The following is a 26,043-nucleotide window of genomic DNA, read 5'->3' as shown; positions in this document are numbered from 1 at the left end:
GGGAACCGCGGTGGGAAAGACTGCAGAAAGGCTCTCAAATATCACACAAGGCCAATGCTTGGGGGCTTCTGTATGCTAACACACTCTTCCACATTACCTAATATCACAGACCTAGCAAGTGTTCCCAAATATTTTGCTGTTTGAGGGGTGTAGCTCAGGAGGGTGTTTGGCTTGGGGAGTGTCATGAGGCCAGATAAACCCTCCTTGATTGTTTTCATCTGTGCCATTGAACTCCAATAACACTTCTTGTTTGCTTAATGTGAATAAACTTGCCTACTGTAGAAAGGTAAAACCCACATTTTAAAAATGCAAAAGGGGTTAACATTTTCCTAAAGCATTAAGAATATTTTCCCTTGCAGTCACCAACTTTTATTCACCCAATGCCTTTTAGTACAGTACTCAAGGATGTGGAGCTGAAAGTTTTCCAGTGCTTTATTTTTCCACAAAAACTTTCAATATCATATGTTCGTTAGTAACAATGAATGGATGTCAAATGGAATTAGGCATGCTTTGCAGTTTCAAAGCTTTTAGTACAACAAACATGTTAAACTAGATCGTTCTCTAGGGTATCAGATAAAAGTTCCCATTAATACTCCTAATATTTCCCTAATTCATATAGGAAACTTTTCCCCAAAACCCATGTCACTGACAGCTTCTAAACTGACGAATCCTTTCATTGCCTTCCCTCACAAAATAATTCAGGGAGGAAAAACCATCAATTAAATAGATAGCTATCTAACGACACACTTTGATGATTTTTTTAGCTGTGAAGAATGGCTCTAAAACAGATTTTGTGCATTGGAGACTACACATAGTTTTGAGTTTAGAACAGTCATATATTGAGGGAATACCTTCCCCCATATGTATCTTTCCACGCCAGGATCTAGCACAGATCACCTTTTGATGGAACAGGAGTGGGAAACCTCAGGTCCTCCATTCTGGCTCCCAAGGCCAGGTCTCTAGTCACAAGCCTTCATGAGTCCTGCCCCTCCCCTTTGCTAGGTTGAAATGCATCACTGAACTGGGATGACACCTCTTTCTTTCTTTCATGGCTCGATGTAGGATGGAGAGAGGTGGAGGGGAACAGAAACCTCTGACTTTTGAGAGGTTGGAATATAACCTACTGTACAAAAGGCCAGAGTCTATTCTTACCCTGTGATAATAGGTGGAAACTGCCAGGTTGACAGCCACCAAAGAAAGGGCTCTTTCAGTGATGGCCCCCAAGTTACAGAAGAAAAGAAAAACAGTGGGCCTCAAAGTAATACAGGGGGAGGGAGCAGAACTTTTACAAAGTAGTAAGGTGCCCCTGGATTTTCCATGGAAATGATCGTCAGAGCCACAATAATTCAATTTACTGAGTATTTCCAGAAATGCAACATCTCTCCTTCTAATTTGGACATTTAACTGCTTGAATCTACCTACCTTGCTCTTATCTCTCTCCCTCATCACACCCCCCCAATCCCATGACCTGGTGAGGCTTTAGAGACCAGCTTATTTAGACAAGCTTTTTATTGGTCAACATATCTACTTGGTTTTATTAGCTGTTGCATGTACTCTTCCTGCTTATTATATCCTTCAGTTAGTTTGATATTTGCTCTGCACGTTAGGAGTTTATATTGAAAGGCAGACTAACTATGCAGCTTCTAGGTGAACGAACAGCTTTTATCATTACAGCACACATTCTATATACACGAAGAAGAGAAATTAAGTTTGATACAAGTTTTAAAAGCAGACTAGGTAGCCTTCCCCTGAAGGAGGCTTGGCAAGCTCTCTTCCCCCCTTTAGGAAGTGCTGAAGCTCCATCTAGAGGCTTTTGCTCCACTACTGTCACTTGCAAAATCGCCTGGAAATGGGAATAATATCAAAGTGTCAGAAACTTCCTTTGTACCTCCCATTTTGTTATTCATAATAGCATCCTGCCCTGAACCTTTCCTGGCAACATTAGCTCCTTCACTGCCATCAAGTGGTAAGAAGCCAAAACTGAAGGGTTTTTTTGTTTTGTTTTTTAAAATGACATCTCCTTTAAAGTGTCAGGGCAGGTTGGTGAGGCTAATACAGATGTATAAGAACACTGTTTACAGATGAAGTAGAACTACGGTACTTGTTACCAGTTCTTAAATAACATATTAAAACTTATGAGCTGCGTCCCATCAGGAAACCCACACAGGCCACAAATAGAAGGGTTATCCATGAAATGACACATTATGTTAAGAAATATAATGACACAAGTTATATCTCTCAGCTACAAGTAACATTATTGCTAAACAAATATATATATTATATTCTCTATATATATATATATATATTATTCAATATATATTTTTTTAAAATCTTAAGGTAGCTAGAAATGTGCGGTTCTGTGAACTACACAAACACGTTTATCCTTCTTCGAAGGACGGTCCTGTGTCATTTTAGTTAATTATGCTCCCCCACCTGACATATCCTTTTCACAGACATTTAGGATTATGCTCCTGCTTCATTTCCTTTCCCCACTTACGCTTTAGAGCCAGTATGATTTCAGCTCAAAGGCACTTCTTTCCTGCCCAACAGAGAAGCAAAATTGAGACTCGCAGGTAGGAAGTTTAAATGCAAACCCTCCAAGTAAACTCTTGTTTTAAATCCCAGCTGTTCCACTTGCATGGCCAGCTAGACAGGTAAAGCTGTATGGATTAAATGGCGGTGTTTGCTGGAAGGGTTTGGATTTGTCAGGCACTAGGGAACAACATATTGGGATAAACTGGCCCTGTACTGGAATGGGCTTCACTGGAAACCAAAGATGGAAACAGACGGATGGTGCTTATAATATTAAAAATATTGCAGAGCATATTTTAAACTGACTTCTGGGGAATGGGGAGAGCCGAAAACAGCAATGAAGCATCCTATTGGGGATAAAGATGCCTAGGTGAATAAGTTTCCAATCATCCAAATGGGGTCCATGTAGAAACAAGGAGCAAGTCTACAGTAAGACAGATCACTACTTTAATGCAGATGTTTCTTCTTCGGTTACCTATCCCAAGATAGCCAACATGGTGACCTCCATATGCTGTTGGACTACTACTCCCATCAACCAGTCCATGATCAGGCATGATGGGAGCTGTATTCCAGTAACAGGAGGGCATCATGTTGGCTACCCCAATCTACACATATCCCTTTTCAAATGTTCTAAACTGTATTTTAAATACTGGCAATTCTTGGGGGCCAAAATTAAATCCAAAAGTCTACAAAGGCAAAAGTACACTGCATCTTAGTAATGTGAACCCCCCCCCCCAAAAAAACGAATTAGGGATCCATTGTGTCAAGAGCCAGAAAGAAAAATCTCATCATTGCTACTCAGGTAAGAGGAATACTGAATTGGAAATCATCCAGTCTGTTGGAAATAGTAGTTTTGGTAACACAAACAGCTAGAGAAAGAAAGTTGCCTTAAATGGGTAGGAACAAACTGCCAAGTTTACCCTGGTGGAAATTTTGGAATAGCAGAATTCACTAAGGACATATCCAATAGCCGACTTAGGTGTGCATGCCCAGAACCCTCTTAGAAATGCAGCAATTGGGTTCATCAGCTGTTCTGCAGAAATGAGGAAGTAAATCCACTCCCTCCCTCTCCCAAATGGGGCAGATACAGTACTAGTCCATTTCTCACCTTGTTTCTTAGCAATAGTCTTCTGGAACAACAGAATTACAAGTCTGAAACTTCAAATTGACAAATATAGTATCCATTCATGATAGACATTATTTTTTATTAAAAATGCATTTTGATAAATGGAAAAGTTTCCATGGGGAGAATATATAAAGGAAAAAGGAATTCATTTTACCCCATATCACTGATCTCCACTTTATATCCTAATGGCCAGTTAAAACAAAGATAATCCAAGACTCACCATAAAAAGGTGGAAAAATACAGGAAATATAAACTTCTCCCTATGCTAATAATTAGTACAGCCCAACTTCTAGACTAAAGGTGACCCAGGGAAAATTGCCAACAAAAGCAAGCCTCATTCCTGAGTTGCCCCCCTGGCTGTGACTTCGCAGTTTAGAGCCTGCTTCATGCCCACAGGATAGGGGAGGCATAATCACACAAGGGTGGAATTAATCATGCAGGCAGTTACTAGGCAACCACTCACATGTGCACTATTGCTTTCCATCATAACCCCAAAGCAGTAGTTCTTTCACACAGCTAATTGGAGGAATTCACAGGCATTGGATGCTACAAATCCCACCAAAGACTATTAAACATATATAGAATATATAGAACCAGCAATGTTGTGGTTAGCAAAAGCAGGTGTGTGTTTGGTTTCGCAACCAATGGACAGACATGCAGTGCAAGAATAATGATACACACAAGTCTACATATTTCTCTATCAAGCTAGAAAGCCAATAAAGCTTTGCATTACAGAGAACAAAGCAAAGCTTGCATCAGTTGCAGTAGCAGCTAGCAGAACAAGGCACTGGAATAGCCATGGGTAAAGAGGGCACACTAGGTCAGAAGATTACACCTAGGCTGCGACCCTGACATGTAGGGCATAATTCAGAAAGATGCAGGGAGGATTTGGAAAGAATGGAAGTCATGCTTACCTTGAACTGACAGCAAGCCAGCATTAGTGCTTTAAGAAAGATATGACAAATCTCCCTGGATTTGTCATATCTTTCTCAGAGATAGAACACACGTTGAGTCGTCAGGAGCAGACAAGGCAACTGATTCTGTGTATGCTGTCATTGGACAAGGATAAGTTGAATGTGCAGCTGTTAACCTACTCAGGTCTAAAAAGCTGCCGGATAAAACTGAGATCAGGCAAAACTATCCACCACCACCCCCGTCCCATCTAGAGCGAAGTCTGCACTACAAGGCCAAACACTGGCAAGATCACTAGAAGATCTAAGGGAAACAAGAAAAGATCTTGGCAGACAAAATGTTAGAATCAAATGAAATCAGTAACATGCTTGCAGGAGTACTTCACAATGTCTACTAGACTGACATTCTCAAAAAGCAGCAATTGATTACACACCAAATATTAGGCAACTTCACATTTGGTCCTGGGTGTAGAAGAGTGAGCTGAATCTAAGCCTTCCCTTGTTCACGCTATCTGGCCTCTACCACTTATCCAAGTCAACCAAGTCAAATGACCAGGGACAGTATACCCAGAACAAGAAATGTACAGCTAAATGCAAAAGGAGATAGCTCTGAACAAAATAGCCTACGACGAAAGGTTTTTTAAAAAAGAAAATTAAATCTTCCTTCAACAGGAATCACCCTTCCCACCATTGTGTTTTATAAGAGAATACTTTTTCAATTACAGATAAAATGCTGCATTGTTTTTACTATTTCAGTTCAAATTGTGCACTTCACAAAGGACTCTCTTCCACATTAAGAATTATCAGTCATTCACAAAAACATCCTAAAGCAGAGCTCCGAGACAATTTAAAACTTCTATGGAAGTGGTCAACATGTCTAAAAACTAGGACTGGCATAGACCAGGGAGCCAGCCAGAACATTTTCACAAATGTGGAATGTGGAAAACAAAACTTAAGATCTTCCTCCATGCCTCAAGGAGGAGAGCTAAGACTTCATACAATGTAAACATCAGCTGGAGACCAAGGAAGTTATGACTAATTGGTACTTATGTCTAGGTTTGCTTAAAGGTTATTCAGTATCCTCAAGAACCGCTTGAACTTCTGTTGATTGAGTTCCAGTAAGAACTCGGTGTTTTTCCATTGCAAAAAAGAAAACAATATATATTAATTGTTTAAGAAATTACTTTACATATGCTGGTAAGAACTAAGCCTCCAGTTATGAAGCGGATTTTTAAAAAACTACTGTCCCATATACAGATTTTTCTTCAATCTATTGCAGATCTGTTTAGGGGCTTCTTGTCATAAGGTTATTAAGTGCTCTGAATGAGCTATTAAAATGTCAGTTCTATGTGAAAATTAGAAAGGAAGCCATTGAGGAGTTGCTATAGTTACAGACCAAGCAGATGTCATCATCAAGTTCTGAAAAAGTTATTCAGATCTAAACAATACAACATCTGCATTGTCCTTGAAAACTGACTGGTTTTATTGTTTTGTATTCTTCATATAGAAAATGTGCTTGGTCAAGTTTTAGAAGCTGCATTTCAGCTCACACATAGTTTAAATGTACATCCAGGTAACAGAACTACTTCACAGGTTAATTTTCTAAAGGTGCAGCAGTTACCCTCCATTTATTCATATTCTAGCAGAAGGGCTAACAATAAATTAGTTTGTTTAAAATAAAGCATTTTTTAAAGAGAGACAGAGAGAGAGTATAGGATTTAGAGCAATCTATTTGTTTCTACTGAAATGCTTGTCATTATAATGAGCAATGGAATGCATGGGAAAGAGGCCTGTATATTGAAGAACCCACAGGTGAAGCATGTTTCTGTGCAGAAAGACACATCAAGCCACAGGGTCATAAACTAGGTAAGGTTTGTCCTCAAGCACAGCACTTTATTTTTCTCCCCTATGAATGAAGAGCAGTCATTCATTTATATAAGAGAAAGTAAATGGGTTTACTCAGATGCTGCTGCTCAGGTGATGGATGACCTTGTGTCTGGAGTGAAAGATGCCTCTATTCCACTCTCAACTATGTCCCAGTCTGAATGGGAGCCACTGAGAACTGAGCCAGCCCTTATTTGCATAGCTTAGAAGGGGAAATATCCAGTTCTTAGAACGGCCAGGCCAAGCAGCTACTTCCTGAATAAAAAAGCAAATAATATGCCTCAAGTCTCTCTTGGGGCAAGTAGTACCTCATCCCTTATCTCATACTTTGTTCTGTTAACCACTGATGATCTGTCTGTGAGCTCGATTCAGGTAGTCCATGGAAAGACTGTGGAACAGACAATAATACTTGTATTATTTTTCTGATGACAGAGTTCAAGGTTCTTTCGACCAGGGCCAAATTATCAAACAGGCAAAATGGCCCAGCCATCGTATGGTGCTGGATTTGACAATGATGCCGAAAGGCTATTTTTCTTCATATTTAATCCAGAAATGAACTGTGATGACCCCCCACTTCCCCACAAATTAGAATCGCCATACTACACTAATTGGTTGCATTTTGCCCATGTGTATCACTGGAATCTTTAAAACAGCCTTCCCCAACCTATTTCAGCTTGCATCAGCTTTGGTTGGTGGAACAGCTGCACTCATATCTGGACAGGGACAAGCCAGCTACCATTGTCTATGCTCTGGTAATCTCTAGGTTAGATTAAATATCTAGGTTAGATGACTGCAACAGTGTTATACATAGGGGTGTCTCATAAAATGGTTCAGAAACTTCAGCTGGTGCAGAATTTGGTGGCCACGTTGTTCACCTGGGCAAGATTGTTTGAGCATATTACACCAATCCTGGCCTGACTGCACGGGCTGACAATTAGTTTCTAGGCCCAATTCAAAGTGCTGGTTTTGACTTATAAAGCTTTAAACAGCTCAGGACTGCAATACCAAAAGGACCACCTCTTTCCATATGAATCCACCCAGACACTTGAGAGGCCCTTCTTGCGGGTGGCAACACAGAAACAGGCCTTTTTTGCATTGACTCCCCATTTGTGGAAAGCTCTCCCCAGGGAGATTCAACTGGTGGCTTCATTACATGCCTTTAGGTGCCAGCCAAAAACATTCCTCTTCAACCAGGCCTTTGGCTGATTAACCAAATCGCTCTTAAATGTATTGTGGGAGAGGGGAATTTGTTTTCTGTTATCTTTGTATTATGTATTTTATGGTTGGTTTTCATGTTGTAATTTTATGTTGTGAACCATCCTGATATCTACAGATGAAGGGGGGATACAAATTTAGTAAATTGTAGTAGTAGTAGTAGTAGTAGTAATAATAATAATAATAATAATAATAATAATGTGCCACTCAACAAGTTCCACAGCTCCCCAAATAGGTGACCATTGGTAATATTGGCTAAGGCTGACAGAAGTTATAGTACAAACCATCTAGAAGGCACCTTGTTGGGCAAGACAGCTCTAGTCTTATTTTTTAAATGACAGGCTAACTGTGATTGATTGATTAACATCTGGCTAGTTCATATGACAACATTGAGGTAGGTCAAAGACTTTGAGAACTTGAAGAAGAGTCACCTGATCCAGGGACAGTCCACAAATACACTGGCATATTCCTACTTCTTTTTCTTCATGGTGACACGGACCAGTCATAACGTAAAAATATTCTCCACAACTGTGAGCAGGATGGTGGGGTGGGGTAGAGACAAACAGCAATAAGTAACTGTTCACTGCTGCTGCTCAGGCTGCACAGAAAAAGCATTTTGGTTCCTGAAATTCATTCTGATTGTGCAATGATAAAATATAACTGATAGAATTCTACAGGATGTGGTATTTGTGTGTGAAAAGAGTCAAGATCCAATGATCCTCAAGCATGCACCTTGGCAATTATGTGGGCTTCTACAAGTTCCCCTTCCAACTGCAAGTTCTCAGGCTTCAACAAATGCTGTTCAGGGGAGAGCCCTTTTAAGATCAGTTGGAGTGACATGTAGAAGCATGGTTCTTTGGATCCGCCACCATGTTTTAAATATATAAAAAGTTCTCTAGTTAAGTATTCATCATTATATTCACTCTCACTTACGCCACAAGAAGGGTTGGTTATCAATCTGCAAAACATAAGTTCATAGTAACTGAACCAGTTATTACATCATTTTACATTAATGTCTGAATCAGAACTGAACATGATGATTAGATTCGGTTCAGAGTTATGTTTAGGTTTCAACTATGCCAGTTTCAAATTTAAATTATACCACACACTTCAAGAAAAATTTGATCCTCAAGCAAAGTAGCTACTCCTGTCCAAACATCAGGAGCAGAAATAAGCTGAGCCACCTGCTGACTAGGTTCTGCCAGATCTGCTACCTCAGTCTTTATTTAAAAAATAAAACGTAAAATCCATTCAAATCTGTTTCAGAATAGTTAACCTGATCTTTTACAATACTGTTTAGCTGTGGCATTGTGGGTAAAAGCCTCAGCGCCTAGGGCTTGCCGATCGAAAGGTCGGCAGTTCGAATCTCTGCGGCGGGGTGCGTTCCCGTTGCTCGGTCCCAGCGCCTGCCAACCTAGCAGTTCGAAAGCACCTTCGGGTGCAAGTAGATAAATAGGGACCGCTTACTGGCGGGAAGGTAAATGGCGTTTCCGTGTGCTGCGCTGGCTCGCCAGATACAGCTTTGTCACGCTGGCCACGTGACCCGGAAGTGTCTCCGGACAGCGCTGGCCCCTGGCCTCTTAAGTGAGATGGGCGCACAACCCCAGAGTCTGTCAAGACTGGCCCGTACGGGCAGGGGTACCTTTACCTTTTATTTCCTAATACAAACTTAAGATAACTTTTAAGTTTCCCTAGTAGCTCCTCAATACCAGCCACACATCCAATGCATTTATTTATTTATGGCATTTATATATTGCTTTTTAATCCAATGGATTCACAAGTTAGTACACAATCAAGATAAACAACTATAAGTAAACCAAAACATCAGTAAAACTACCAAATAAAATAAGTATCAATAAAATCAGTGCCACAAACACAGCAGCAACATCTTGTTGTTGATTAAAAACTAAAGGTAAAGAAAATCACTTTTAACCCACAGCTAAGATGTTAAAAGGAAGGGTGGCAGACAGGCCTTTCTGAGGAGGGAACTCTAAGGATGGGATACCATTCCTATGCCCAATTGCCACCAGACAAAACTCCAAAGATAGGGACACACAGTGATAGGCCTCTGAAGGCAATGTTAATGAACAGACAATTAGAATATTGGGAGCAGCCCATTCTTCAGAATGTTAGATGGAAATAGCAAGAAAATAAGTATGCATCACATGGCTTCCTCCACAAACGGAAGGGAAACGTGCAAGTTTTCACTCACAAATCTGGACAGGTTTAGGGTGCAAAAAAGTCTCCAAAAAAAGGGAAATAGGCCACTTCCATAAAAGCAGTGGGGTGGGGGAGAATAGAATATGCTTGCAGGTTTGGTGGCCTAGATTTGAAAGAAAAGGGGAAGTCTCCTACAGGGGTTTGGGATGAAAAGAAGTGAGATAAGATAGGGCAACTACATTTTAAAATAAAGGTGGAAGGAAGGAGGAAAGAGCAAAATGGAGCCTGCAGGATCCAAACACAGAACACTGCAACTTTAGAAGAGGTCTGGATGGGAAATATCCAAACATCAAAAAGGAGAATAAATGGGGGGGGGGGGGAGAGGTCAAGGGAAAGCTGGGTTTCCTCACCACAGGGAGAAACGGTGGTGAGTGGGCAACAAATAAGCTGCAAGAGGTAGAAGAGGCAGCACTGCATACTTTAGAAACACACGCACACAACTTTATAACCCACACTATAGACCTGCTTCACAAACCTCCCCTCAGATACGTGGAGCCAAGCAGCAGCAGCCGCCCAAGAAGTTTATCTGCATATGCTCAGGAGCCCCCTTGGTTCCGGCTCTCGGCCGTCCCAAACGCTCCGGGCCCGAGCCCCGGGTTTCAGGGGAGGTCGCAGCAGGGCCCAGCCGGAAGGGGAGCAGGAACGGCGGGCCGAGCCGGACCCCGCGCCCACCCGGGGGGGGGGTCTCCTCCTGGCGCTGCCTCCCCTCACCTGCTCAACTCCCAGGAAGACGTAGAAGTTTTGCGGGACCTCCTCCACCAGGTCGAAGAGCTCCAAGTCTCCGCTCTCCCAAGCCGAGGCGGGCTGCGCGAGCAGGAGGAGCGCGAGCAGCAGCAGGGGCCGCCGGCGCAGCCCCGCCGAGGGTCGCTCGGAGCAGCCCATGGGGCCGAGCAGCTGGCCTCCTCAGCCGGGTTCTCCTCAGAACAGCCGCTTGCGGCAGGACCCGGCAGACGTGGCCGGGCAGGACGCTGGCCTCCCACTGCGCATGCTCCAGCGTCCGCGCCGGTTCCGCCCCTCCCCCCTGCGAATCCCACGGGGGGAAGAGCAGGGCCTCCGCCAATCGCCGCCCGCCGCACCTCTGTCGTCACGACGCCTAGCAACCGGCCGATGCCGGGAGGCTTGTGTTTTGGGAAGGCCTGGAAGAAAAGAAACCTCCAGCCAGGCCGAGGGAGGCTGCGAGGGGAGGGCAGCTGCCAGCCGCCCCCACATCCAAGGGGAAACGAGGCCTCTCTCGCGCTATAAACAAAACAGGATCCTTCGCAACGGCACACAGCCACCTATAAGCGCCCACCAAAAAATGCCTCCCGCGCGCTTGTTGCGAAACTTTTCCCGACAGCGTGACAGAGGGGAGCCTGCAAAAGAGCCGGGCGCGGGAGGCGTGGATTCACACGTCAGCTCAAGACACGGAACTCGCTGGGTAGATCTTAGGTTCGGCCCGCTAGTCCTACACTCCCTAGGTTGCTGCGGAGATACGAATGGGATAATCGATCGAATATAACTGCAGAGTTTACTGTATTATTCAGCAAAGGCCTCAGAGAGAGAGAGAGAAGGAAATTATATTCCAAATGATGATTCAAGCTTTGTCGCTTTCACGGATTTGTCATAGATGAATCTTAACAAGTGCCTCTATTCACCAACTGATTTTGGGAAAGCATATGACGTTACACAAAGGAGACCTATTTCTGCCCACACAATCGTTTTACATAATGGGACTGTCACTAGGATGATCATTGCTGATTTGTTTTCAGTCCCTTTCCTTATCATTGTTAATACAGTACTGTTTTTGCCATTTTTGCTACTGCAGCACCTGTGGTTGATGCCGTCAGTGAACTATCCGCTATGACCCCAAGATCTTTTGCGTCACAGTCACAGTACCAATCTGTAGGTGTAGATGTGCATAATATTAGACATGTTACGTCAGTAACGCTCTGCCCACCTTCACTTTTTTGCAAACAGTTACTAAGCTTGTGGTTGTTAATTTGTTTTAAACTGTTTTTAATGCTGTATTTTAAATTGTTGTGACTCACCCTGGAAATGTGCTCACTTTTAATTCCTTTGTGTAGAGTGGGACAAAAATATTTTCACCTTGCACCTTAATGAGGACATCAGTGTCATTTGTGATGGAGTTCCATAACCTCAAATATACATTTTATCTTCTCAAAGGAATTTAAAATGAGTATAAAGTTCCAAACACTACTGTAAATCTACCTCAAGAAAAATTAGTAAATCAATTATCAGCTAAAACTCATTCTCAGGTGGTACTTAATCGCTGTCAGGCTTCACTACATGAACGCTAAATACGTATTTTAAAAGGCTGCCAGATATCAAGACAAAACCAAGAATGGATTCTGTGGTGCAGTGTTCATAGCCATAAAGCACCTAATTGTGATTGCTGCTCTTGTTGTTATTACCAACAATTACTACTGCATGGTACAATAAAAGCAGGTTCTGCCCACAATCTAAAAATTAATAGACCAAACTGTGCCTTATGGCTTTTCAATCACCACTCACTTCCCTTATTTTATCAGGAGTTATTGATCCATAAAGTTGTGGAGTGGGATGGGCCATCATTTCATACATGCTTTAGAAGTAGGATCTAACCAAAGATACATCTGTAGAAACTGGTTTTTGTTTTCTTTGATGTATTAAATATCTAATTGGGCTGGTACAGTCTAAATCCAGTATTTTAAATATAACCAGTATGATGTTCTGCAGTAAAAGCCCATTAGAATTAATACTGCGGTCTCCCCTGCATTTCTTAAAGTGTATTTTATGAAAAGCAGCCACAGCAGCTTTGAAGTCTGCCACGGGAGTGTTGGTGTATGTGTGATCTTAAATCTTTTTCCCCACGCACCAAATTGTCTTTCCTATGCTACTTTTCCACTCACAGGAAAAAAAGATTCTGATCAAATTCACATCCTCCCATGATAGCTTTTCATTACATCCATTTGCTGTGTAACGATGAGTAATCATAAGTCTATCTGAATCTGCCAAAACTCAGTTAAAGGGAGACAATATATCTTTTAATTCTGGATTATAATATCAACACAATATTTGTAACAGAAATAGCTTTGAATTTCAATTATTAAGCCATTATGTTACCATCGCATTTGAAACTTTTGTGGTAAAGATAAATATCCATCAATGAATACTTGCTTTTAAAAATATTGTCGGTTAAATCACACTTAATAGTAATAATAATAATACCCCATAACAACCTCTTATGCTGGAAACTATGTTGGGCCATGCTGCTGGCTATTGAGGGACAATGGGCAAACTTCATTATGAATTCCGCTGGCAACCTATGTGAAATAAATCCTAAAAGCACAATCTACATGGCGCTTAACTTTCTTTTTGATTGAACCTTTTGCGTGCAAATATTTTGAGCAGTTCTGGAGCACGTAGCAAACAGGCAGCTCCTGTTTACAGTTATTGTATAATCAGATCTCTTAATGATGAGTAATCAAAAACTTGGTCACCTCTGAGCATTCTTAAACAAGTTCTACGGCGTACACTGTTCATGCTGATTACCAGGAGGCAGGGCAGTTGGGTCTCATCATTGCCCCATGAAAATATTTCATAGAACACAACTATAGTAGTAGAAGTCTCAGGAGGTGCCTGGGTCACCCATCCAAACTAGCTATTGCCCTCCTCCTGGGCTGGAAGGGCTATAAAAGGCTCCCTGTTGAGGCTGAGGCCTTGCTTGGGTAGCAAGCTCTTCCTAACTCTAATGTGATGCTGTGCATATCACTGCATGTGACTCTGCTCCCCTCCATCAACTGCAAATAGTTCAGACTTGGCAGGAAGATTGGTAATGGGGGTACGCTGTCTTTCAGGGAAGCTTGTCCACAATGTACCAATGCTGACTTCTAACGAAGGAATTGCTGGCAGAAGTTCAAGGTCACCCAACACATTTTGAACACAACTGTTCTAGACTACAATCTACATACTACAGGACACATTGTTTGAAGTCTGGGACTTAAATAATAGCACACAAATAAGGTGTTTACTTACCCAAGCAGGTAAGAGCTAGTCATTCTATTAATTTAAAATAATTGCCTGCGAAGAGCCTAGACTTAAATCCCACCCAAATGGCCAACATAATCCCGTAATAATGTGATAATACCTCAGCCAAAAGACTGTTGCTTCTACCTGTCTAAGGAGCTGATACTAAGCCTAGCTAGAGCAGGCCTGGTATCAGCTCCTGACATCCTTCAACAGCTGCCAAGGCCCCAATGTCACAGAAAGAACCATCACTGCTGCCTGTCCTGGGCCTCCTTTAAACAAACACATTGGCCTGGTGTTCCAAACAGCCTAGCTGACATTTTCATTTTCCACAATGCCTCAGACATGGTATCACTCTGGAGCATTGTGGGAAATTATAACGGCAGCCTCCAGTTACCTGATGTTCCTGTTGCCTTCCACCAAGACAAGCTCAACCCACCAATGCCCACCAACAGAAAATGGCCCCCACAAGACTGATCTTTGCTTAAAGCAGGAGCTGGTTCTGAACTAGAGTACTCATTTTACCCACCTACATTTCCAGCTTTTAAAGTAATCAAACCTTAAATTTCACAACTGTTTTCATGTAAGATTCATGGATATTTGCAGTATTATTTTTTTTAAAAAAACCATTTGACCACAAGGGGGCAAGGAGAAATTTCTCTCAGCCATTCTCAGTACATAATTATTCTCTTAAAGGTTTTTTCCCCTTGCCATTAAGATGAAATATGGGGCAAGTTAAAATCATGAGGAGAACCTTTATACCAACAACTTATCTCCTACCACTGTGCCTTCAGTTCTAATGTGCAGTTGATATTGTCTTATTTTGTTGTCAGCTGCCTTGGAAGTTTTGACAAATTGAAGGGCAACCTACAAATGTCTTAAATAAACCCTAGGCGTAAACCCCATTGAACATACTGGGGTTTCCTTCAGAGCTAATATACAATTGGATTGTCTTGAAAATTATGTTAAGGATTAGAAACTGTGGTCCTCAAGGCATTTTGCACTTATCCCAGTGAGGTGTGTGTGTCATTTCAGAAATGTTCTAGGCTAGCAAAGCCAACTAGAGAAATATAAAATACAACAGGGATCAATAAAAAAGAAGATACTGCATCAGGAAGTCAAATTTTTCCTGATTCTTGGTTGATCACAAGAAGCATGATCAGTGATAATGCTTCAAAGAAAGAAAAACTGATGTGGAACATTTGATTCTGAATGAAAGCATCTAAAATTCTATTAGCAGCGTGTGTTAACTTCCAATATCCTTTTGCTCCTACCATTATTCATTTCAAGTGCCTTGCTCTCATTTTGTCCAATATATTACCATAAAATAACATTGCATTGGATGTAGCACCATAGTGACTAAACCATAGTTTAGTGTTACATACAGAAGCCTGCTCTCCTCCCTCCTCTGGCTGCAGATTAGAAGCATCTGTTTCCATTTTAATCTAGTCACACTCAATCGTTTCATCCAAACTAGGAAATGTAGTTAGTTTTAAATATAGTATATATTCAAGCAAGTTAAGATCAGAAACTACAGTTTGAACTTGGCTTGTTTAGACAAACCATCATTTAAACTTACTATAGTTTGTTCCATTTTGGATGAAATAACAAATTGCAGTTAATTTAAACTGGAAGCAAATGTTTCCAGTAATCTCCTCACAGCTATTTCAGATACATAAGCCTGTATCTCATTCATGTAACACTATGGTTTAGTGTTACATCAAAATACATCAATTCGTTTTCCTCCTCCCACAAACCAACTTTCTGTTTCTTTGTGCAGGGTAGATGACTTCTAAGGTCCTTCCATCTCTATGGTTTTATCACTTGCCCGAAAGTTCAGTGTGATAGAGAGAATATCTGTCATTATCAAAAAACATACAGCAATAGGGAAATGAAGGAGAAGCTGTCCTACAGACTGCAGTGACTTGCTGGGTATATATAGCATAAGGAATCAGGCCATCTCTCAAGTACACTGATCCTGGGCTGTATAGGGTCTCATATGTTAGTAGTAACACTTCAAACTTGACCCAGTAGCAGATTGCCAGTGCAAATCCCACAAGCAAAGTGTTATATACTGTCAGTAGCTTGCCCCCATAGGGAACCTGCTGACTGTGTTCTGCACCACCTACAACCTCCAGACCAGCCTCAAACATAACCCCACATGGAGTGCATTGCAGTCATCCAGTGTGAAATTACCAATGCATGGACAATTGTGGTCAAGCAATCCCACTGAAACAACTTATAATAACATTCATAACATAGGATTGTCCTATCTCCCCAAACCTGTGCCAATGGTTTTTTTGTGCTGGTTTTGTGCAACAAACCTTAACTTCATGCCACTACAAAGGAAATTCTGTTAACAGGAGAGTTTTGCTTTGCTGTTTAGGCAGTAAACAAAGATTGTAACTGCAGCACTAATTGTACATTTTGCTCTAATTACAGTCAAGGAACAGTTATGGAAGCAGTTATGGAAAACTCTTGCACTGGCAATCATTCTTGGCAGCTTTGCACTGCAAGAGCCCTTTCTCTCCCCATGAGCCAAAGCCAGGCAAAAGCCATGCCATGCATGATATCACCACATATTGTTAATGTTGTACTTGTCACAAAGCACGTTTTGTCGCTAATGCAAGTTGTACCATGAGTAGCATATGGCACGACAGAAGGATCAATAGCAAAGTGTCAGGCATTGGATAAAATAATTCAGCCAGGATATCACCACGATGGGCCTTTTAGATACAAATTAGGTTACCCATTTGTGAGGTAATGAAAACATCCAAATCTGAGTGAACTAGTAAAAAAAAATTTGTCTTCCAGGTCTCCCTGTTCAAAACATTATTATAAAACATCACATAATGTAGGCCTCATAATAAATTGTTAGAACCTAACGTTTCAAAATAATTACCTGGACAGGAATGCTGCAAAAAGCTATGAAGATAGTTAAAGGTAAAGGGACCCCTAACCATTAGGTCCGGTCGTGGCCGACTCTGGGGTTGCAGGACTCATTTCGCTTTATTTGCCGAGGGAGCCGGTGTACAGCTTCTGGGTCATGTGGCCAGCATGACTAAGCAGCTTCTGGTGAACCAGAGCAGCGCACAGAAACGCCGTTTACCTTCCCACCGGAGCGGTACCTATTTATCTACTTATACTTTGACGTGCTTTTGAACTGCTAGGTTGGCAGGAACAGGGACCAAGCAACAGGAGCTCACCCCGTTGCAGGGATTCGACCCCCTGATCGGCAAGTCCTAGGCTCTGTGGTTTAACCCACAGTGCCATCCGCGTCCCATCATGAAGATAGTTACACCATCAATATTCTGCTACACTGTGCTATGCAGATATTCTTACTGTTTCAGCATTTAATATTCCAATCTGATCAAAATAACTAATGGCACTGGTTATTTAGTTCTCTTATTTTGTTGGTTTTCTCTAAAAAGCAAAGCAGGGGATTTTTTTAAAGGGTTCTCACTGTCTTTCCTGTTTATGAGGATCAAGTTATTAATCAACACCTTGTAAACATTGTTCAGATAAAACATCAACTGGTGGGCAAATACATATACAGCATACGAAAAGGGATCTGCAATCAGGAAAATGGAGGAAATAGGGGAGACACCATTGTATCCACATCTCATAACCTGATGTCTCTCTAGGGGACAGATAGAAAACCTGTGGACCTCCAGATGCTGTTGCACTCCAGGGCTCTCCCCAGGAAGGCTCACCTGGTGCCATCATGACATGCCTTTATGCACCAGGCAAAAACATTTCTTTTTCACCAGGCCTCTGAGCTACATGCTTACAATAATACAGAATTTAGTCCTACAACTGTCTTACAACACCTTCTTGTTCAGGACTGCAAAGATACATACAGCAGTATTTTTGGTAGCTGCGCCTCTCAACTATGGCATTCCTGCAAAACTAACAAAAGCCCAATCTTTTGGCCAAACTACACATTACATACAAGTGTGTGTCTCTGTTGTATTTGTTTTTAAATTAAAAGCAGCCTCAGAGGACTGGAGCAAAGGAATGAGGGTGCTGGCATCCTAAAAATCTTTGCTCTCCTAGTGCACATTTAGTATTTAGAATGCCGACACCAACTACCCAAGGGTAAATTTACAGGGATGAAAACACACCTGTAAATTCGCTGGGGGAGGGAGCATCTTGAGGGAACAAAAAGAGACAAAAAAAACCTTTTAAACGGCAGCTTCCTGATGTAACTTTTTATTTAATTTTTAAAAAACTATTTTGATTTCATTACACACGTTTGCATTAAACTGTGTTTATTTTGCAGTTTTATATCATGCCTTCCTTGTTTGTTTTTTATTTCGAGCTGTACTCCCAATACGTTTTCACCTAAAAGTGTAAGGTGCGAATGTGACAAAGATTAATGTTTTCACACACTTGCCTCAAATAAGCAAACCCATTGGGGGACCAGAATTAGCCACAGTTCCCCGCTGAGTGTACACTAGGAGGTAAATCCAGGTTTATCCTGCATAATGTATGAAATAGCCCTCAAATCTTATCTACCACCTTATCTCCTAATCAATAGCATTGATTGCACTGAAACCATGATTATATGTGAAAGCTGAAGCAATTCTGAATTAAGGGCAACACTGTACAATAGAATATGTTTGAAACAAATAATAAAATTCCAAACATATCAATCAGATTGGTCAGGTGTAGGGATGGTGGAGAAATTAAATACAATTCACATTTAAAGGCAAACCACCCTAATTTAACGCTTTCCAAAGTGATATGCAACAGAAAGACAGATAACATTCAAAATTAACATTTATCTTAATTTTGCAATGCAGTCACTTCAGTCAAGTAAGGTGTACAAATATGCATATATTAAAGTATCCCTATATTAGTGAAAATTATACACACATACAAACATATATGCATATATAAAATATGTTGTATATATTGTAACTCACTCTATGATCTTTGGATGAAGGGAGATATATAAATTTAACACACACAAAACACTCTAAAATTATTAGAGTAACTTGCTTTTAAAATGTATATATTTTCAAAACAACATGCAAAAATGTGTCTGCTAGGAGAAATTCACAGCAAAATGCTGGTGAATTTCCATGAAGATCTTTTTTTTATTATCGCTAATTGCCACAGAATGGAGAACTGAATTTAAGACTGGGGGTGGGGGGTGGAATCAGGAACTGGGAGAACCAAACGCGACAGATTCGTCCATCCCTAGTCAGCTGTAAATTCTCCCGCACTCTCCCAGCTGCCTTAAGCCATCCTTCACTCTCATTCTCTCTCTGTCTTGTCACTCACTTTTTCAATCCTGAGCTATTAATCACCCTGACATGCTCCATAGCATGTTTCAAGCCTTCTTATTTTTGCACTTTTAACAATGTTTCATTTGGAATTATTACACTATACACAAGGTATGCTAAAATAATATTTTCAGAGGGAAAGAGCTTCTCGCAGAACTATTTTTATATTTCCTGTTCAGTGTTTCTTTAAGTGGTTAGTAAAAACTTCTGTTATTCGGAGAGGCAAAAAAAGCAAACCAGTTCTACTTTGGAGTTTGCCGCATCTCCCTTTGATGGCATTTTGTTCTGGCTTTTACAGTGAAACACAGTGATGGGCAGTCCTAGTAGTTACAGCTGCTGCTGTTGTTCTTTTAGAAAGAGAGTAGTATTTCAAAACAGCCCTCTAATTACTTGTTTTAATTCCAAGAAGATAGCTGTTTTCAGTTAAGACAAATAGTCTCCATTTTGGAACTTGAAAGCAGAATGTTTGGTGCATTGTTATGAAAGAAAGTTGTCATTCACTAACCTGCTACCCTCCAGATGTTTCTGAACTGCAGCTGCCATTAGCCCCACTGAGCAGAGCATGCTGGGAGTTGGAGTCCAAAGCATTTGTAAGGGACCCTGGATGCTGAAGGCTGCAAGGGAGCACCCACCTGACTGCTGAATGGCTTGCATTTATGGGTGGGCTATGGGTCATTTTAGAGTAATTGTTTATTTGAAAAGATCAATACCATAGGGCAGGGCTGAGAAGCTTTCTGTAGTAATGGAAGTTGTAGTTCAGCAACATCTGAGAGGCTGGAGCCTCTCCATCCTGGCCATGGGCAGTGATCCAATCAACCAAATTTGATTTCATCAATCCCACCTGTAACCTAAGATTGCTGCTCCAGGCTTAGCAACCTAGCCCTCCAGCCAATGCAGTTGCCGACCAACAGATCTGAAGAATGAAACAACTGTGGTTTGACCATATTCCAAATGCAAAAAGGCTGGAAAGAAGATTCGTGGAAATTACCACATTGAGAGAACTTGGTCTCTGAGGAACTTTTCGTCACTCAGAATGGTAATGGTATCTGTAATGTGCTCAACACTTTTCACTTAATCCCTCCCCCCTTTTTTGGTGCTATTTTACTTTTCATGGGACTCGAGCTACATGCTGTTTCCTGATAATGCTCATCAAATGCATTAGCACAGAGACACTCATCCTCCCTTCCTCCCTTAAGGGGTTTCTTCAGTCTGTTTCACTCCCTTACTTTGTCCTGTGCTGTTTTATACAAAAGCTTTGAAATTACCCTTCACGACAAAGCGATCTTAGACAGATTAATTTTTGTTCTTCCATAAAATGAAATCACCACCACACTTTGGGCCCATAGGCGCCGACTCCATGGGGCTTGAGGGGGCCCGAGCCCCCTCAAAAATTCGTTTGGGGGGGCTCCGCCCCCCCAATAATCTCCGGCGCCCCTCCAGCAGAGCGCCATCGCCGCCCCTCCCCCAGCCCAAAATGCACAGGGAGGGGCGGGCTGCATGCCTCCTGCCCTCCCTCCCGAGCAAAAGCTCCACCCAATTTCCTTTGGAGCTGATTAATAGGCGCAGCACGCTCTCCCCTATTCGCTCACGAGGAGGCGGCGCCACTTTATTTGCATATTCATGAGCTTATTTATTATTCATGAGCTTTCCCGGGCCCCCCCAATATTTTTTATAAGTCCGCGTCCCTGTTTGGGCCTGATTGGAATCTGAGTATTGCACAGACATCAGCCATGTTTTGTGGGCAGCAGTACTCGCAGATTTCCCTTCCTTCCTTTTACGAAATAAATATCAGTTTCAGCTGAAGTCCATCTAAGGGCGAGATCTTCAATTGTGCAAAGTTTCTTCTCACAGTTGGTTATATAACTCGTTCCGGGGGCATGACCCAAGTGTCGAAATTGTCCATCGCTTCATCTAAAAACTACCCAAGTAAATTGACCAAGTATGTTGATGACTGCAGTCCCATAGGGATCCCTGTACCTTAGAAGGCAGAGGCAAACATTTGTGAGCTATGCGCTGCCCTCAGCATGACTTTGACACAGACATTCAGTAGAGATAAATGAAAGTACTTCTTCACACAGCGCATAGAAAACTATGGAACTTGCTCTCACATAAGGCAGCCTTGGCCATCAGCTTGAATGGCTTTAAAAGAGGATTAGACAAATTCATGGAGGATAAGGCTACCAAAGGCTGTGGCCTGCCTTCACAGTCAGAGGCAGCAATGTAGTTGCTGGAAACCACAGGTAGAGTGAGTGCTCTCATGCTCAAGTCCTGCTTGCAGGTTTCCCACAGGCATCTGGGTGACTACTGTGGTCTAGATGGGCCATTGGCCTGATCTAGCAAGGTCTTCTTCTGTGAACATGGTTCTTCTGTGAACATGCTTGGCCCACCCATGAGGCAAAGTAAGCTTGCCCCAGGGGGGCAGCAGTTCCAGCCACCAAGGAATGCATCGCCTTCTGCCATCTCCATGACCACAGTAGCAATGATGGCCACAGCACGTCCCTCAGAGGCCAGATCTGCTGCCTCCCTGGCAGCTCCCTCATGCCGCCTCTACAGTGGCCTCTCGGCATATAGAAAGTGCTGCTGGTTTCCTCCCATTCCTGAGGAGGACATGGTAATCTCTGGGGTCTCTTGGACTCTGCACCCACCTAGTGTCATTCACAGCACGCACACCCACACCTTTGATTCCCACTTCAACTGTTGGGTAAGGTTTGATTTGATTCTCCTCCCCCTTTTCCCCAATGTAGATATTTATTCCTTTGTTCCCAATGTAGATCTTCATTCACCCCGTTCTTTCCTGGCAGGGGAAGCTCCATTTTGTGGTTTGCCTGAGGTGTCAAAATGTCTTGGGCCAGCCCTGGGTGCAACTGTGGCCTCAGTCTGCTGCCCAAGTGCTAACTGTTGATAGGCAACTTCAGGGCTGCTCCTCCTCCTGCTTAGGGAACTTTTATCTTTCAACTGGACTTGGACCAGGCAGACTTGCAAGCAGAGGAGTGTCCTCTTCAAAACTGAACCACTTCTGGGAGGGGTGCATTTTACATCTGAAGCACTGTGGCTCAGCGCTTCTAAAATGCTGTCCAAGTATCAGAATTTTTTCCCCTTACTCTCCTTCAGGCCAAACTAAAATTGAGGCCCGCTTGGCTGTGACATAAACAGTGGCCTGGAGCCAATGAAAAGCAGCATGCACTCAGGCTGCAATATGAGCTGGGTTCCTGGGAGACTGGAAAAGACTTGAGTAACAGCTGTCTCGTTTTAATTGCTTACTATTTCCAGAGTTCTTATAACAACCTCAGTTTCAGTTTCTATCAAAGACCCCAATAAACAATATAAATCTCTCCCTCTCTCTTTGTCAAAACGCTGTACAAATGGTTTTAAGTACTAGTTTTGTAATCACGGAGAACCGTCTGCAAAGTGAAAGCATCTTTTCGATCGCCCTGCTTCCTTTTCGTCTTCCTGATTCCCCTTGCATTCACCCTCCCCCAATCCAGCTTCCTTGCCAAAACACAAAAGGCTGTACACAGCGCAATGCTAGGCTTGCTGCACTCCAAATAAAGTTAAGGAGTTGTGGGTGGCCCCTTTGTCCATGTCAGCCAGCTGGGCACCCTCCAGTGTTTAATCTGTAAACTCAGATGTGCCAAGATTAAAACACAGGTGGAAGCTGTACCTTTGCCCCAGGAGGCTCTGGCCCCATCAAACCATAGGAAGAAGGGATATTCAACTTGGATATATTTTTCTTTGCTCTAGGCAAGTGCCAGGAAAATAATCCCAATTAACCCATCACATAAGGAGATGTCACCACTAGCTTGGGAAATATGTTCCCAGGGACACTACAGCAGAGGGACCTGATTCACAATCAATGTTTGGGCCGTATAACGTCTTTCTTACTCATACTACACAGGATTTACATAAGAGACAGATTCAAATAACGAATAGTGGGTGTCCGGTGCGTACCTTCTACACCAGCCTCTCCTTCTCCATCCCCAGTCACACCTACACCCAGGATCTTCTTCCACCTCCCCGTTGTACTGCCAGTTCATGACATCAAGGATATTTTGTTTGTTTGCAAACAAAGTGCTATTTTTCTAGGGGGGAAAGATGCTGGAACTCACCATGTTCTCTTATAATGACAATGGTACCCAACCAAGTTCCAGTGAGTTCCAGCTGGGGAAAAAGCCCTGCAAATACCTATACAGTATATTCAAAGTAATTTCAAAACTTACAATAAACAAGCACCTTTTAGATACCGGTAGATCTAAAGGGTCACAATGGTTTACTCCAACCCAATAATGAATAGTAAGATCCTATGCATGTCTACTCAGCCACAAACCCCCTTGGAACTTATTTCTAAAGTGTGTTGTGCATAGCATATTTAGGATTGCTATCTAAATGTTTCAGCCTCAATTATCATTTGCATTGTTTAAATAGGCTATGGCCAGTAGCCATGCATAGTCATCCTACAAGACAGCAGTCCCACTAATGGCAACGACTGAGATACTGAAGCTGGAATTGATAATGCTAGAAGAAAATGTTGTATGTACGCAGCCTTAGCATCCATACCAATGCTGGCAGGCAGCTTCATGGGGAAAGCACCGGTCACAATGGCAGAACATCCTTCTTATACTGCTAGCTACAATTTCCCCCAAATATATAATAGGTAGTGTCTGAACCTCTTTGATTATGTCCTTGGAAAGGACTGCCCTTGAAGGTGATACAATATACCACAATGGCTTCCTTGAAACACAAATGGGATGAGAAATGGCAGTTCCAGTCCCACGGAGCTCAGTGTTGGAAACTCAAGGTGTTCTGCTTATGGATGCTCTGCAATTAAAGTAATGTGTGAACTGTCTTTGAGATGGTGGAAGGCAAGGAAGGGGAGAAAGAAGAATATACGTGCTTGGTTCCCTTCCCACTGGCCACTTTAAAACTAGTGGTGTAGTTAGACTAAAAGAGCTTCCTACGTCTGCTCCACAGGCTTCTATTATCCCAGCAGTCTTGGGAAGAAAACTATTCAGAGGCTGGAACGAACAAGACTCCTGCTCACTTAGACCTCCGGTGATCTGGAAGCTCCATGACAAGGAGAAGCACACAGTGAGATTCACATAATAAAGGGGTTCCTCTCAGAGTATGGCTGGTGTTAACTGTGTATCTTTGTTAAAATGGTATATTCAGAATCATCTTCTACATTATTTTGCCATGTGATTCAGGGACATCTTTTTTTTCTTATCCATCCTCTTCAAGAACCCTGTTTTTATTCATACAGCACTCGTCTTTACCTTCATGGCTTATTTTGGGTCTCTTAAGGACTGCTGCCTTTTTCTTCAAATTCCCAGGTATCAGACATCTATGGACCCTTCTCTGAAAGCTAGGGAGAGCATGAGGGAAGAAAGAGGGGAGGTAGAGCAGTAGGGAGAGAAGGAACTGCCCCTTGCTGCCCACATAGCTGTGATCAGTTCCATAGGTACAAACAGAAAATAGCAAATGCACACAAAAAACTGCTGACCATTGCAATTCCAATTGTAGCTTATAGCAGAAAAGCAGTGATTTAGTACTAGGAGAATTCATTCTGGAATCACCCACAGATTATCCTTTAGCATTCCATTCCCATTTTATTCCAACTTTTCCATATTCATTTTATTTTGTGCTCCTACCCTCCTGACAATTGAGCATCACAAGCCATACAGTGGACGAAGCGGACTCTGGTCTACAAAAGCTTTTGCCATACTAAGATTTGCTAGTTTTCAAGGTGCCACAAGACTTTCTGAGGGCTTCCAGGCCTGTTCATTAAGCATTCATCTTGGCTTGCTTGCACTAAATTTGCAAGGCGGTTATGTGACATCGAGTGTTTACTTAGCATCCGTTCTGGGTTATTTGTGGGAAGATTATACAATGTCAAGCAACTGCTATCCCACACTTTCCAGTGCATTTCCCCATCACTTTCCTTACTGCTGAAGTCTGGACTTTTTAATGAATCAAGTTTGTTACCAAAGAGTGCCAAATCCACTTTAATTGTGCAACCTGAATTTGCTGGTGAGCTGTTTAATCTCACCCCCCCTCCCCATAGAAGCAGACTGGAAGTGTCGCATTTGTACTAGGAAGAATATAGCCCACAGTATATACTGAAGGCTACCAGTGAAACTCTAATGCAGACAAGTAAGAGATGTTGCACTCCACTTTTCCAGCCCTTTAATCTCTCCTTTTATTTACTCTTTAAGATAATTAGCAGAGGCCGTCCAACCAGTTACCCTCAGCCAAGCAAATGCATCTAACTCTGAGGGAGGAGGCAAGTTCAGTGTGATGAATGAAGCTCAGTGTAGCAGCAAATTCCATTCCAAAATAATTTTCAATTCAAAGGCTCCATTTAAGGGATAATGATGGGGGCTCAGGATTAATCAGTGGCTGGGGGAGATGATAGCCCAAGGCAAACCCACAGGCCATTAACCCTTGCGGGTCACATTATACCCACAGGAAATGCACCAGGTCAAGTTCATTGTTCCTATTATAAATTCTCATAGGAAAAGAAAAAGGTGAAACTGAAATGTTTATATATGTTTTCCGTCTTCAGCTCCAAGTGATGTTGGATGGCTTTTGGCAAGCCCTGTGTATTTCACCTCAGACAGAGAAAGATTTTGTTAGACTTGACACCAAAGGCAGCATAAGTGGATTTTTTAAAAATATAAACCTGGGAAGCATTTGAAGTTCTCAACAGTGGAGCGAACAATGCAACAAAGGAAATGGTTGTGCAGGAGATCAGAGAGGGCAATTCCACACTTGGGTAAACCAGCTCACCTCTAGCCAAACCTACATTGTTTTATTCACACAAACATCACCAACATGGATCAAGGTGATTGTTGCTGTTGAGATG

General features: G+C 42.2%; 1 protein-coding gene across 4 annotated transcripts in view; it reads right to left on the bottom strand.

Annotated features, from left to right (window-relative positions):
* Positions 1-26,043, bottom strand: part of DNAJC1 (DnaJ heat shock protein family (Hsp40) member C1) — a 115,151-nt gene that overhangs the window by 61,549 nt on the left and 27,559 nt on the right. Inside the window, exons 1-2 of one of the 4 annotated variants that reach the window (XM_028749772.2) lie at positions 10,600-10,711; positions 8,602-8,626 (exon numbers count right to left, since the gene is read on the bottom strand). The exons of 2 other annotated variants lie outside the window; for them this stretch is intronic. Coding sequence is in view for 1 of the 2 variants with exons in the window: in XM_028749771.2 (XP_028605604.2) it covers positions 10,600-10,770 (171 nt within the window). In the remaining variant the exon portion in view is untranslated. Of the gene's footprint in view, positions 1-8,601; positions 8,627-10,599; positions 10,876-26,043 lie in introns of those variants that run through there. One more of the 4 variants, XM_028749771.2, reaches the window with a different exon arrangement.

This window comes from Podarcis muralis, chromosome 12 (genome assembly GCF_964188315.1).
Source record: "Podarcis muralis chromosome 12, rPodMur119.hap1.1, whole genome shotgun sequence".
NCBI classification, from domain to species: domain Eukaryota; kingdom Metazoa; phylum Chordata; class Lepidosauria; order Squamata; family Lacertidae; genus Podarcis; species Podarcis muralis.
The sequence above is the reverse complement of the archived record's forward strand: the minus strand, read 5'-3'. Positions and strand labels throughout refer to the sequence as shown.